General features: G+C 32.7%; 3 protein-coding genes across 3 annotated transcripts; 1 reads left to right on the top strand and 2 right to left on the bottom strand.

The window, feature by feature from the left end:
* Positions 1–715: 715 nt before the first annotated feature.
* On the top strand, positions 716–7,309 carry Phum_PHUM449060 (Splicing factor 3B subunit, putative; the record flags this gene model as incomplete). Its single annotated transcript, XM_002429672.1, has 16 exons — positions 716–1,285; positions 1,372–1,626; positions 1,727–1,968; positions 2,051–2,229; positions 2,334–2,489; positions 3,335–3,486; positions 3,748–3,903; positions 4,164–4,319; positions 4,536–4,805; positions 4,902–5,231; positions 5,438–5,643; positions 5,858–5,974; positions 6,199–6,364; positions 6,443–6,655; positions 6,739–7,086; positions 7,169–7,309. The coding sequence occupies 16 exons, from the start codon at positions 716–718 to the stop codon at positions 7,307–7,309; spliced, it is 3,657 nt and encodes a 1,218-aa protein (XP_002429717.1).
* A 172-nt stretch (positions 7,310–7,481) lies between these two features.
* Positions 7,482–9,210, bottom strand: Phum_PHUM449070 (Dihydrodipicolinate synthase, putative; the record flags this gene model as incomplete). Its single annotated transcript, XM_002429673.1, has 6 exons — positions 7,482–7,579; positions 7,679–7,761; positions 7,839–8,076; positions 8,459–8,773; positions 8,879–8,949; positions 9,152–9,210. 6 exons carry the CDS (start codon positions 9,208–9,210, stop codon positions 7,482–7,484), a joined length of 864 nt encoding a protein of 287 aa, XP_002429718.1.
* A 4,215-nt stretch (positions 9,211–13,425) lies between these two features.
* On the bottom strand, positions 13,426–15,581 carry Phum_PHUM449080 (cAMP-dependent protein kinase catalytic subunit, putative; the record flags this gene model as incomplete). Its single annotated transcript, XM_002429674.1, has 3 exons — positions 13,426–13,977; positions 14,441–15,282; positions 15,371–15,581. 3 exons carry the CDS (start codon positions 15,579–15,581, stop codon positions 13,426–13,428), a joined length of 1,605 nt encoding a protein of 534 aa, XP_002429719.1.
* Between the last annotated feature and the right edge of the window lie 460 nt (positions 15,582–16,041).

Consider the following 16,041-nt stretch of genomic DNA (forward strand, 5'->3'; position numbering starts at 1 on the left):
AATTAAAAAATTTAAATGCTTAATTAAAACGTGATGTTTTTTTTAATTAAAAAAAAAAAAAAAAAAAAAAAAAAAAAAGAAATTCGCTTGATCGCGCCAGTTTTATCTTACTTAAAAAAAATAAAATTAGTTGAAACATTTCAAAAGTTGGCACTATGTAAACGACGCGCTTGCGCAGTTTTCATTTACTGTTACAAAGGTGATCGGTGAATGGCGTCGTGTAGAAATGTAAATTTGAATTTTTTATCCGATTTAATCCGAATTTTACTTATTTGAAATTTTATCAATTATGGGTAAATTATTAATTTTAATTATAATTTTTATATATTTATTTGAATTTTTAAAATTTTTTTCTCTCTTTATTTAAAAACGTTGATACCGAATTTAAATGAAATATTAACATGAGGCGTTATCTTTTTAAATTTAATTTTTACTACTAAATTCTGTTTTTTTCTCTTTTTTTTCTCTTTATTTTTTTAAATAAATAAAATATTTTCAAAATTTTAATAAGTTTTTAATCGTAGTTACGTAAATTTCACGGTTTTCAATATTTTACTTTCCGGCTACTTGAATAACGTTTATTGTAAATTTGCGTACTTATAATAAATATCTTTCTTGCTGTAAAAATTTAATTTATTTATACATTATTTGTTTTAGAATTATAACAAAAACTGATGTCGGTTAAAATGTATTCTACGACTTGAAGTGAAAAACCATGCATTTGTATAATTTAACACTTCAGAGGGCTACTGGAATTACTCATGCGGTGCATGGTAATTTCAGTGGCAGTAAGATGCAAGAAATTCTTGTATCTAGAGGAAAGTCTCTGGAGTTATTAAGACCAGATCCTAATACAGGCAAAGTACACACATTATTAACTGTAGAAATATTTGGTGTTATAAGAAGTTTAATGTCTTTTCGACTGACTGGTGGAACCAAAGATTATATTGTAGTCGGATCAGATTCTGGAAGAATTGTCATTTTAGAGTATATCCCAGCGAAGAATTTATTTGAGAAAGTTCATCAAGAAACTTTTGGGAAAAGTGGTTGTCGGAGAATTGTACCTGGTCAGTATTTAGCAATTGATCCAAAGGGAAGGGCTGTGATGGTTGGAGCGGTAGAAAAACAAAAATTAGTTTACATTTTAAATAGAGATGCTGAAGCCAGGTTAACAATTTCATCGCCGCTTGAAGCACACAAAAGCAACACACTAGTTTATCACATGGTTGGTGTCGATGTGGGTTTTGAAAATCCCATGTTTGCTTGTCTCGAAATAGATTATGAGGTATAAGTCATTATTACTGCTTTTTTTTTTTTCGCCTCATATTTTTATTTTATCATACTTTATATTTTCATTTTTTATTTTCATAGGAAGCTGATACAGATCCAACAGGGGAAGCGGCAAGTAAAACTCAACAAACTTTAACATTTTATGAACTTGACTTGGGTTTAAATCATGTAGTCAGGAAATATAGCGAACCTCTTGAAGAGCATGCTAATTTTCTCGTTTCCGTTCCCGGAGGAAATGATGGACCGAGTGGAGTTTTAATATGTTCAGAAAATTATTTAACTTACAAAAATTTGGGTGATCAGCATGACATAAGATGTCCTATTCCTAGACGACGGGTAAGCTTAAGCTTTTATTTCAAACAAATAGATTATTAAATTATTTTGAAAATAATTAGTATATCATGTTATTTAATTTTTTATTTTTCTTATTTTTAAGAACGATTTAGACGATCCAGAAAGGGGAATGATTTTTGTATGTTCAGCAACCCATAAAACAAAGTCTGTATTTTTTTTCCTCGCACAGACTGAGCAGGGTGATATATTCAAAATAACATTGGAAACAGATGAAGATATGGTAACGGAAATAAAATTAAAATATTTTGACACAGTACCTGTAGCAACTTCCATGTGTGTTATGAAAACCGGATTCTTGTTTGTAGCCTCAGAATTTGGAAATCAGTATGTAATGATCCATTATTTTTTTCCCTCGTAAATTTCTCAGTGATATTAATCGAAAGAAACTTTTTTTTTTTTTTTGCAGTTATTTGTATCAAATAGCTCATCTTGGTGATGATGATGACGAACCTGAATTCAGTTCTGCCATGCCTTTAGAAGAAGGTGATACCTTTTTCTTTGCGCCTAGAGCTTTAAGAAATTTAGTACAAGTAGATGAAATGGATTCATTGTCTCCCATAATGGCTTGCCAAGTAGCTGACTTGGGTAAGTAAGAATTGAAATTTTTTTTTTTTCTCTCTCTCTCTCTCTCGTTTACAATTATGAATAAACGTTTATAATTTTTTTTTTTTTTTTTTTTATGTTTATAGCTAATGAAGACACGCCTCAGCTGTACATGCTCTGCGGGAGGGGTCCAAGGTCAACATTAAGAGTTTTAAGGCACGGTTTAGAGGTGTCGGAAATGGCCGTATCAGAATTACCCGGTAATCCTAATGCAGTATGGACAGTAAAAAGGCGAGTGGAAGGTATGTGAACTTTTTTGACACGGTTTTAAATTTATTTTTGACAAATTTAATGAGTTTTTCTCTTTTTTTTTTTTTTTCTCTCATGTCCTCAATTCGATTTTTAATTTTTTAAAATTTTTTTTCTCTTTTTTTTTTTTATATATATATATATATAATAAAATAAAAAATGTAACCATCCCTCCCTCCCCTAATTAAAAATTGCACAATTTTCTAATACCATTCTGGTGAATGATACAAAATTCTATCAACACCAGATTGTTTTTATTTCAGGTTTCTTGTTAATCGATCCAGACTGATAAACCATGGGTAAGTATTGAAGAATGGAGACCAAGAATATTGCATAAGTCATCCAACTCCAAAAATCAAGTCTTGTTAATAATATAGTAAATAATAAATTATAAATTTTAATTGTTGGCAATCAGTCAGTCAATTTAACAACCTTTTTAAAATTAAATCGGCCACCATTAAACTTGATCACGTGTTAGGACTTGATTTAGTTATTATAAACTCATTGCCTACCCTATAATATAAAAATAGAGGGAAATTTTTTTTTATTGTAAAAAAAAAAAAAAAAAAAAAAAAAAATGAAAGAAATTTCAATAGGCTTTGTTTTGTAGTGTCTTTAGTTAATTTTTTTTTCAACAAGTATACATTTGCTCAATAGAGTTTTTTTTAATAGAAGAGTGGGGAAAAAGAAAAAAAAAATCAAGTTTCTATTTAAATAATTTTATATTAAATTTTAAATCCGTTTTATTTATTTTATAAAAAAAAAAAAAAAAAAATCCGATCTCATTGTGTCAAGCCGACTGTATTTTAAAAGAATAGTTTTTCATTTATATTTGCAGAAGAATATGATGCTTACATAATCGTATCTTTCGTGAATGCGACATTGGTGCTTTCCATCGGTGAAACCGTGGAGGAAGTAACGGATTCTGGATTTTTAGGAACCACTCCCACATTGTCTTGCTCCGCCCTCGGTGATGACGCTCTCGTACAAGTAAGTTAATTGTAAATTTAAATTTTGCACCGAAGGTATCTCCTGTAACTGTCCCACATACAGATACAGTTCGTTTTAGTGGTGCTACACAAAAGGATGCTAAGCGAATGACGTCGTAGAAAGGCCATATTCTCTCGTCTTTCTCTCATTTGCTTCGAACATTACCATGTGGGGGGGGGGAGGGGAGAGTTTTTTTTTTTTTTTTCCTATTCATATTGATTTATTTTTTAATTGAAATAATTATTGATTCCGTGTTTAAAGGTGTATCCCGATGGAATTCGACATATTCGTGCGGATAAAAGAGTCAACGAGTGGAAAGCTCCGGGGAAAAAAACTATTATGAAATGCGCAGTTAATCAGCGTCAGGTTGTCATCGCTTTAACAGCTGGAGAATTGGTTTATTTCGAAATGGATCCAGTAAGTTTTGATAGTTAAGGCTAAAAATGATCGAGTCGAAATTTGAAGAAATTTCGCGCAACCCTCGAGTTTAAACTTTTTCCCTTGTTTTATACTCAGATTGTTTGTGCGTATATTAAATACAAGCTGCGTCTCACCTTTTGCCGGTTTGAACTCTATTCTGGCAAATGTGAGAAAAGAAGCAGCACAAAAAGTATAATATTAAAGATAAAAAAAATTGTTTTCTTTAAATTTTTTTTTTTTTTTTTTTTTTTTTATAGACTGGTCAATTGAATGAATACACGGAAAGGAAAGCAATGCCTTCGGACGTATCATGCATGGCTCTGGGAAATGTGGTACCCGGAGAACTTCGATCCAGGTTTCTTGCAGTCGGTTTGGCTGACAACACCGTACGAATAATTTCTTTGGATCCGTCGGTAGGTTAAAAATTTTATATTTAGAAGCATCATGAATGGCGTTCGTTTTATGTGATATGATGTTACATTTATCCTAATCCGTGTTTCAGCTGAAAATCTTTGATAACATTATTTGGATACTGATTTTTAAATAAGATGCTATTTTGTTAATAACCAATTTTTTTTTTTTTTTTTTTTGTTTTTAATTAAATTTTTTTCTGTTGTTGTTGTTGGCAGGACTGTCTTTCGCCTTTAAGTATGCAAGCTTTGCCGGCGGCAGCTGAATCGTTATGTATTGTCGAAATGGGTGCCGCTGATAAGAAACCAGACAGCGAAGAAAGTACCGTCACACAATCGAATCTTTACTTAAACGTCGGATTGCAAAATGGTGTCTTGTTACGAACGGTTTTGGATCCTGTCACCGGTGATTTAGCCGATACTCGTACGCGATATTTGGGTTCAAGACCGGTTAAACTTTTTAGAATAAAAATGCAAGGAAGCGAAGCGGTATGTCTTTGATTTCATTTTGAGCATAAAAAAATTGTTCCCGTTGCCTTATAATTGAAATTTTTTTTTTTTTTTTTTTTTTTTTGCATTTTAAAGGTGTTGGCCATGTCCAGCCGATCGTGGCTCAGTTATTATTATCAAAATCGTTTTCATTTGACTCCCTTGTCTTATGAGTCGTTGGAGTACGCTTCTGGTTTTTCCTCGGAACAATGTCCGGAAGGTATCGTCGCCATATCTACAAACACTCTTCGTATTTTAGCTTTGGAAAAATTAGGAGCCGTTTTTAATCAAATTTCGTTTCCTCTCGAGTACACGCCTAGGAAATTTGTCGTTCATCCGGAAACTGGTAAAATGATTTTGCTCGAAACCGAACACAATGCGTACACGGAAGAGACGAAAAAACAAAGAAGGGTTCAAATGGCAGAAGTAAGTTTATGATGGTTTTTTAATACATTATTTAAAAGAAAATAAATTTTTCTATTGCCACGATGATGAATTAAAGACAAGACTAGAGTTTCCGAAAAAAAAAACATGTAGATAAATTTTTACTGATGGCTCAATGAAAAAAAAAGAAAATTTTTAAATGTAACTTATGCAAATTAAAATAACTTAAACTAATAACACCTTTTAAGGAAATGCAAGAAGCTGCCGGAGATGAAGAACAAGAATTGGCAAAAGAAATGGCGGAAGCTTTTCTAAGCGAAGATCTTCCAGAATCAATATTTGGAGCTCCAAAAGCTGGATCTGGCATGTGGGCCTCGATAATAAGAATCATCGATCCGGTTGAGGGACGAACGGATAAAATTGTTCGACTCGAACAAAACGAAGCGGCTCTAAGGTAATAAAAAAAAAAAAAAAAAAAAAAATTTGAAATGCTTAAATTAAGTATATTTATTAATTTCCTTAATATATATATATATAATGATGATTTTCACACGTACGAATCACGATGATTAAATCCTGCAGTGCTGAATATTTTGCGACAATTTTTTTTTTTATAAATTTTTTGCTATTTTTATATTATCATTAATATTTTTAATTTTTGATTCCAGTATCGCTTTGGTGAAATTTAACAATCATCCAGAGTCACTTTTCTTAGTCGTGGGAGTAGTAAAAGAATATCAACTTTCTCCTAGGCAAGTCAGTTTCGGATACCTCTACACGTTCAGGTAAATTATTTACACCTGAGTCAGATGAAGGTTTTTGATATTAAAAAATTTATTACATGATGATTCATTAAGCACATGTTAGACTTATGATACATAATGATAGGAACTTTTCAAAACTGATTCTCTATGCTGTAAAGCAGTTAAGAAATAACGAAAATGTTTTTTAATCGTTGACTAATTCTTACTCTCCCCCTCCTCCTCCTCCTCTCTGATTTTATTTTCAGGATTAACGAAGACGTGACGGATTTGGAACTCGTACACAAGACGACGGTCGATGAAGCACCCGCTGCAGTTTGTCCGTATCATGGCCGTCTACTCGTCGGAGTCGGCCGAATGTTGCGATTGTACGATCTCGGAAAGAAAAAGCTTCTTCGAAAGTGCGAAAATAAGGTACGGACATAAATTTCTTTCTGTTGTTTTTTTGTCGTTTTTGAATTTATTGAAATGTTTTGCAAAATGTATTTCCAGTACATTCCAAATCAAATTGTCAGCATTTGCGCGACCGGTCAAAGGGTTTTTGTGAGCGACGTACAAGAAAGCGTTTACATGGTCAGGTACAAAAGACAAGAAAATCAATTGATTATATTCGCGGATGACACTCATCCTAGATGGATAACTTGCACGACTATTTTGGATTACGACACCGTTGCCACGGCTGATAAGTTTGGAAACATTGCAATCGTAAGTTTAATTGGGGATTTTAATTACTCTATGGAAATTTTTATAACAGGCGATTGAATTTTAATTGTCGTTTTTACTTTCAGATAAGACTTTCGTCCATCATAACCGACGACGTTGACGAAGACCCAACGGGTAACAAAGCTCTGTGGGACCGAGGACTTTTGAATGGGGCATCGCAAAAAGCCGACGTGCTCGCCAATTTTCACGTCGGCGAAACTTGCATGTCCCTGCAGAAAGCGACGCTCATACCTGGAGGATCGGAATCCCTCGTGTACACGTCACTCTCCGGAACGGTCGGAGTTTTGGTACCGTTCACGTCTCGCGAAGACCACGATTTTTTCCAGCATTTGGAAATGCACATGAGAAGCGAACACCCACCACTGTGCGGAAGAGATCATTTGTCTTTTAGATCGTATTATTACCCCGTAAAGGTAACTCATTTCAATCTTGTAAATTATTAAGGATAAGAAAAAAAGAAACAAAGTCTGTTTAAACTCCTTTTTATTTTTGCAGAACGTCATAGACGGGGATTTGTGTGAACAGTACAATTCGATTGAACCCGCCAAACAGAAGAGCATCGCCGAAGATTTGGATCGGAACCCGTCGGACGTGTCGAAAAAACTGGAAGACATTCGAACGCGCTACGCATTTTAAGGAGGAATTCACATACGAACGGATTCAGGTACGACACCGCACTCGTCACATCAACGCAGAAGTCACCCACTTCCACCGGTACACGTCACGGGCTAAATGAATGATGACCTACTTAATGGAAGACATTTGAAACCTGAGAATGTGAGGATGAAATGAAACTGGAGGACTGATTTTAGCCCGTGAAGACATCCACAAGCGGATCCCTTACGGGTCCGACGTCGATTCCCGTTAGTTTCCTCATGGCTCCTTTCATTCCGCTCACCCAAGTACCTAGAAGTAGAGAGTTCACCTGTAGGCCCCTAATGTACTTGTCCTATCCCACGCCGCGTGCGAGTGTAGTAGGGAGGGAGGGGGAGAGTCGTCGCTTACTGTGCCTGGTGATCTTTTGTATTTCCCCGTTGAGCCTCTTCTGTTCGGCCGCCGCCATCTTGATGTCTCCCTCTTGATAGTACCTTGAACAAACGTTGAGTCGGTCAGTTTATTTTCCCCTTTTCTTTTTCTTTTAATTTCGGGGGTTGTACGATTTTACCTTAAGATTTTATTATTGAGTTCCGGAAACATGTTGAGAGTCGTTCCAATGGCCGAATCGATGCCTTGCAAAAAAGCTGGTAGCAAAAGTGAATCGCATCCCAAAAACACAAGTCCTCGATCTCCTTCGGCATTTGTCGTGCAGGCCGCGTTCGCCTTTACCAAGTCGTTGTCGGTAAACTTGATTCCAACCAAAGTGGGAACTTCTCGTCTCCTCTTCATCAGCTCCACGACGTCAACTAAAACGAAAAAAAAATAAATTAAATTTCAGGTTTCGAATCATTCAGTGCAACAAGTCTACGCTCCTGCTGCTGCTGTCGAGCACACGTCAAAAGAGAAAAGATAAACGAACAATTTTCATCAATTCAAAGTCGTGGATGAATGTTAGTGCACGTGTGTCATGAATTTAATATTTTTTTTTTTTTTTTCTCTTTTATGTAATGATGATGATGATGATGATGTAAATGATTTTTTGTCAGAAATAATTATTATTATTAATTACATTTAAAAAAATGTTTTTTTTCTCTATCTCCTATTCTAAATTTTGTTCCTATCTCCTCTCTCATGAAATTGTGTCGACAGCAAAAAGAAAGAAGGAAAAAAAGAAGAAGAAAAACTTACCGTCAATTCCTGTGAAACCGGGTATGTGATAGTAGAGCAAAGGAGTCGATGGTGCCGATGCCGAAACTATTTTCAAATAATGTATGAGATCGTTGACGGTTTTCGGTCTGAAGAAAAGATCAGGCAAACATAAAATGGCATCGACGTTTTTATCTTGAGCGTGTTTGGCTAACATTTTGACATCTTTCATATTCGTACCTCCTATTTGAACCATGAGGGTTGTACTGTATCGACCGCAAGCTTTGATCCAACAATTTAAAACTTGAATTCTTTCATCCGTCGTCATCGATACTCCTTCTCCTGTCGTTCCGTTAACTGTAAAATCGACATACAAACACGTGTATTAGTAAAGAATACATAAAAGAATCGTTTAAATTTAAAAAAAAAAAAAAATTTTCAAATTTTTATAATTAAATTTACCTAAAATTCCTTTTATTCCATTCGAGTGCAAATATTCGGCATACTTTGGTATGATGTCGAGTTTTAAATTCCTAATGAAAAGAAAAAAAAAAAAAAAAATTTTTTTTTTTTAAATTCAAATAAAATATGACGATAATATTTGTTATAAAATGAAAAAATAATTTTTCTTTTTGATAACCTTTGACCCCCTGTTGAAAACTAAACAAGTTCTCTCACGAGGAAGACATAAGGTTTCTTATCACTTATTATTGTTTATTAAAAAAAAAAACATACCTGTTATCGTCAAAGGGTGTGAAAACAGGTGCCATAAATCCACGAAATTTAAATTCCATTATTATTATTATTATTATTTCAATAAAATTCTTGACCTTGAAGATTTAATAGATGAAAAATTAATCCGGATTGATTGGAAGACTAAACTAAAAAGAAACAAAAAAAAAAAAAAAAAAATTATCACATATTACTAAATACACTTTATTCAATTATAAATTTACAAAAAAAAATTTTTTTTTTATTTTTCTTTATTTTAATTTTTTTAATCTTTAATTTTTAAACTACGATTTATTTCTATATATATATATTTCGAAAATTAAATTCGATTCTTAAAATAAAATAATAAATAAAAAGTAATAATTCATTAATTATAAATAAAATAAAATAAAATAAAATAAATAAAAACTCACGAGTGATTCACATGTTACTCCTAACGCCTCACATTTGAAACTGAGGAAAAAATGTCGTTCGTCGCGTCGTGACGTCATAGAAATCGTTGCAGTGTGACCAACTCATTTTTCCTCCACGTTGTTTTTAATAAACAAATAGTCACGTGATTGTTTGTTTTTATTTTACTCTATGGTAAATCTCTCTCATGAAGTTTTCATTATATTTATTTATATATATATTTAACGGTCACATTGGTGAATTGAATTTCTTTTTTTTTAAATATTAATTCGTTTGATTAATTAATTAATTAATTAATTAATTTAATTAAAAGAAAGGAAAAGATAATTAATAAAGGAATATGTGGAAATAAAATAAACAAATTTTTATCATAATATAACAAGAATTTTCTGTATTAAACAAACTTTTTTTTTTTTTTTTTTTTTAGCCAAAAAAAAAAAATGAGAGAAAAAAAAATTTCGTCTATAATTTAACCGTATTTTCATCAAATATAATTTAAGTTTATTATTATTATTATTATTATCATTATTAATTATTATTATTACACTATTCACATTTTTCATTAATAATTTATTTATTTACTTAATTTTTTTTTTTTTTTAAATAATATTAAAATTATTATTATTATTATTATTCATTCATCATCATTACACGTAATTAACTGCATCACCAATCATTATTATATATTAACCCTTACCCTCCCCCTATCCCACCAACCCCCCCCAACCCTTCGTGTTTTTTACACGATGTATAAAAAAAGAAAAATAATTTTAAATAACGTGGCATTAAATAATTTGTTAAAGTAGAGACGATTTTCTTGACGCCACGTTTCGAACAAACGAGAAAAAAAAAAAAAAAAAAATTAAATTTATTTAAATGACGGTTTGCCAAAAAACATAAAAAAAAAAAAATAGTAATAATAATAATAACGATAATGATAATAATAATAATAATAATTTATATCGAGGAATGTTTTTTTTTAAAATTGTTTTCTTCACTCTTTTGCCATTTTATATACAACTAAATAATAATAATAATAATCGTAACAATTTATTATTATTATTATTACGACATGTACCTGTTTGTTGATTTTATTTTTCTAATTAATAATAATGATAATAATTTTTTATTTAAATTTTTAAAAAAAATTTTGTAAATTATTTCGCTTGTACTCGGGCACATACAAAATTGTTGCAGCATTAATGTTTGTTTGTTTGTTTATTTTTTTTTCTAGTGCCATTAATTAATAATTATCATTATTATTATCATTATTATTTTATTACGTAATTAACAAATAATTTAGAGAGCGAATTTTTTTTTAAACATGGCACGCAAATTTACCAAAAAAAAAAGAAAAATTAATTTTAATTAAATAAAATTGGCAAAATAAGAAAAAGAAATGGCAAAAGAGCAGAAGATAAATAATTTAATAATGATCGTAATAATGATGATGATTATAATAATAATAATAAATTTTTCTTTTCCCCTTTCCAACCGAATCATACGAGTCTCACCCACGGAAGGGGGAGGGGCGAGAAGGGGGAAAGGGGGGAACAAAAAAAATTTATTTATATATACACACAATCATTATTATTATTACTATTTCATTCAATCATTCATTCATTCATTCGTTCGTATAATTAATCTAAAACGCCTTTTAATCGAGATTTTTTTTTTTGTTAAATTTTTGGTGCAAAGCTTTTATTTAAACTCTCATTAGAAAAAAAAAAAAAAAAAAAAATTTCTCTATAATTAATTTAATTAATTTAATTTAATTTAATTTAACTATTTAAATTATTATTATTATCATCATCATCATCGTCGTTTACTTATTTTTAATGTAACATTATACATTTAAACTAATTAACAAATATTATTTTATAATAATAATAATAATAAGAAATAAATTAAACATATATATAACATTTACAATTTTTTTTTATCAACTACTACTACTACTACTACCACGTATCGTTTATCATCATCATCGCCGCCGCCATCTTTGTTTTTAATTTTTTTTATTAATATGATGATGATAATATAAACGATAAAAAAAATATATTTACATAATTTATTTATTAATCAATCGGATTCGATTTAGAAACGAAATGAAAAACGTTTAACGGTTTTCTCTCTCTTTCTCTCTCACTCTCACTCTCACCCACTCACTCTCTCTCTCTCTCACACACACACACCCTCTTTCATTCGATTGTTTTGGTTTTCGTACTATCCGGAATACAGACAATCAATCAACCAAACACACACACACACGCAGACCGTGACGTCATTCATTTGTTTTGAGCCTGAATGAAATATCAAACAGGCACGAATTTGTTAAACAAAAAAGGGGAGGAAAAAGGGGGGAAGGGGGGAAGAGGAGAAAGAAACCATTCGTTTGTTTGTTTGTTTTTGCATCGAAACCCAATCACGATTTCCACGCACGCACTCACGCACTCACGATGGGAAATCGGTGATGGTGGTGGTGGTGGCGACGGCGATGGCGGTGCAAGTAGTAGTAATAATAATAATGATGATGATAGAATTTATCTAATAAAAGCAAGCAGACGTCATTTTATGTAATAACAACAAAGCAAAAACAAATTATACAAACATATTTATACAATTAACATTATGTATATATATAATTACACGCATACACGCACACACGCACTCACGCACGTCGGTCGCTCGTTTTTTTTTTTTTTTTACTTTCCCCTTTCTTCTCATACGGGGGGGGAATGATAATGATTATTAATAATAATAATAAATTTTGGTCGTTAAAAAAATAAGTACTTTTCAAAATCATTATTACACTACACACACATAAAAAATAAATAAATAAATCGTTTCGTAATCATAACAAATAATTAATTAATTCATAATAATAATAATAATAATAATAATAATAATAATAATAATAATAATAAAATACATAAACGCAAAATACATAAACGAAACATAATCAAGTTTTTTTTTAATAAATTAATGCGTCCACTTTTTTAAAAAAAAAGAACGGCCGTGTGCACATACAAAAAATAATAATAATGATAATGATAATGATAATGATAACAACAACAATAACAACAATAACATGATAAACGAAAAAAATCAAAACACACAAAACACAACTAAAGAGTGGTGGTGGTGGTGGTGAAGGAAGAGGAGGGGGAGGAGCAGGAGGAGAGAAACGTACATACAAACATACATACATAGATACATACATACATACATAAATATTTATATATATATAAATTAATTTATCTAAATGCAAAATTACAATTATTTAAAAAAAAAATAACGTCTGCTGCTTGAGAGTTAGGGATAGGGGAATGGGAGAGAATTAAGGGAGAGGGAAGTAGGGAGGAGAGGAGAGGGGAAAAAACAAAACGCGCGCGTTTATTCATATAATTGCCTAAGTGTGTATTCATATATATATATATTAATACACTTGAGAATTAATCGGCCGAGTTGATTTTTTTTTTTTCCCGTTTTTTCCCACCTTCCTTTTCGTACGAAATTTTTAATATTCTTCGGGAAGAAAGTGGGAAAGTGTAGGGAGAGATAAAGAGAGAACTCAAAAAAAAAAAAAAAAAATCAAATCGGCCAGAAAAATTCCCCGGGAAAAAAAAAGAAGAAAATCCGACGCGCGCGTCGTTCGTCGTCGTTTAATTAATTAACAACCCCGCGTGTTTACACATGGAGAGCAACCGGTACACATTTTTTTTTAAATTTACACACGCAAGCACACGCACACCCACACGTATATATTAAATAAATAATAATAATAATAATTACATTGTACTAAAAAAGAAAAAAATTAATAATAATGATAATAAAAATTGATAACGCCTAATAACTTTTTTCTGTTATGTCCTGCACTCTCCGACTCTGATCGGATTTTTGTCACAGCCGTAAGTGTGAACTCTCATTTCTTCAATGGCTTTGCACCATTCCAACGCGTATCCCTCGGGATCTTCCAAGTAATACGTTCGCGTCGGAGTGTGAACGAAAAATATCTTAAAGTTTTTAGGTTCGACTCTCAATTCCGGACTCCAGGGTATTTCTCCTTTGAGAACCATGCTCACGGGATCCGCGTAGTACAGGTGAGGACCCAAAGTGAGCATGAGCATTCGTCGACGAGCGAACAAACCCTTTCTCTTGTCTACCAAACCTTGTTTGAGTATGAGGTTACCGTCGCACAGTGAATGCCACCTTTCCGACGTGACTTTTTGCTCTGCCAGTCTTGATTTGATTTCTTCCGGTGTTAAATGTTCGAGACCTAGACCGGATTTTTTCCTAGCTTTTTCCACCGGTGGTTCCGGGGATGATGTTTTCGGCGGTGACGTGCCTTGAAGATCCAATCCTAACAGTCTCGTTATTTGACGATCGTCCAATCCGGGCTCGAAATGGTCAGGTACCTAAAATAATAATAATAATAATAATAATAACGATTTACTATTATAAAATTCATCTCATCCCGTTTGTCGTTTGCCTTCGGTTCGACGTGACCCAAGCCAACAACAAAAAACAAACAAACAAACAAAAAAGACATTTCATAACTCATGCGGGACATTTGTTATCATCAATGAAAACACGAATAATGCGATAAATTTTTTTTATAAAAACCATCGTCCATCCATCGCCGTTATTTATATGATGGCGGTGGCGGCGGTGGTTTTATTGGGTCAATATCGGGGTTCTCTATGCGGTCAATAATAATAATAATAATAATAATAATAACTCAAACAATTAGCAGCACGCACGCACCACTTTATCGTATAAATAATAAATTTTTTTTTTTAAAAATGATTTACGACATCACAATCGGAACGTCACAAAAAAAAATAAACCATAATCATTATTATCAATCGTCATACTCACTCTATATTGACTACGTAATTCTCCGTGGTCAGACGTTCCAGGAAGATAAGGATAGATTTGCGGAGGAGTCTGACAGTATAAACTCTCGAATTCCATTCCGTTAAAAAACTGATGAGATCTTATTGATGAATACGTGTCGCCATCGTGAGCTCCGAGTCTTTTCGACGGATCCACGACCAACAATTTTTGTACCAAGTCTTTCGCGCACGGACAAAAACCGTCTGGAAATTCGTAGTTGAGATTTTTAATTTTTTTAAATATTAAATATTCACTATTCGAGCGAAAGGGGGGCAAACCCGCGATCATTTGATATATAATGGCTCCGAAAGCCCACAAATCCGAACTCCGCGAACACTCGGAACTGTCCGTCAATAGTTCTGGAGATATGTAATGAGCGGTACCCACGAAACTGTTTCGCCTTTGCTTCGTCGGCGAATCCTCGTCCGAACTTTCTTCTTTCTTAAGTATTTTAGCAGATCCGAAATCCGTGATTTGTATGTGCATTTTATCGTCCAACAATATGTTTTCAGGTTTCAAATCCCGGTGTATTATTCCCAAACTGTGCATGTGTTCGAGAGCGTGAAGGATTTCGGCCGCGTAAAATTTCGTGCAGGGTATGTCGAAGCTACCGACTTTGTTTATGTGTGAAAACAATTCACCGTTTTTCGCGTACGACAACACAAAGTACAGTCTTGATTTGTCTTGGAACGTGCAATACAATCGCACGAAAAATGGAGCCGTTTTCCTCGATTTAGAACTCAACAATGATAGGATTTCCTTTTCCCTTTTCGTGTGTTCGACTTTTTTCTCTCTGATTATGTGACTTTTACCGCAGACTTTAACTGAACAACAGAAAAAACAAGGTAAGTTTAAACAGACAGACAAACAGAGAAAATCATCATCATCGATCATTAATAAACACAGACTTACTTGCACACATCATGTTCGTGTGAATATCTTTGGCGAGATAAACCGTCGAAAAGCTACCCTCTCCTATGGCTTTTCCGAATATGTAGTCGTTCGGATCGCGCTTTTCGACGACGTTTTCCTTTGGTTTGCTACCTTCTTCGCTCGACGTCGACAATCGACTCGCGACGGACAAACTGTCGATGCAGTTTCCGCCGTTTCCGCCACCATTCATTTGCTTGTGAACGCAATTTTGAACAACGGATTCGTTTTTTTCCGTAGAGTAAACGGGAGTTTGTCCGTTTGTGAAATTGCTGTTGTTGTTGTTGTTATTATTATTATTATTATTTTGAGCCGTCCTGTGTTTGACGGCCGGCGGTTGTTGCGTAAGCGGTGCCGGCGGTGTTAAAACCGCGGCCGGACTTATTATGGAAGCCACGGTGGAATCTGGGAGAGACAAATTCTTTTCAGAAACAGTCACAGAGTTTACCGCCCTCTAAAAACAAAAACAAAACATTAATTTATTATTATTATTATTATTAATAAAACGGCAACAAATTTTTAAAAAAAAATTCGGTTATTTTCTTTCTCTCTCTCTCTCTTTTTCTCCGACATTTATTAAATATTCAACAGTAAATTTTTTTATTAACTAATTTAAATTGATAATTATTTCGTTATTAAAAAAATTTTTTATA

Source organism: Pediculus humanus, genomic scaffold (genome assembly GCF_000006295.1).
Source record: "Pediculus humanus corporis 1103172108220 genomic scaffold, whole genome shotgun sequence".
Classification (NCBI taxonomy): domain Eukaryota; kingdom Metazoa; phylum Arthropoda; class Insecta; order Psocodea; family Pediculidae; genus Pediculus; species Pediculus humanus.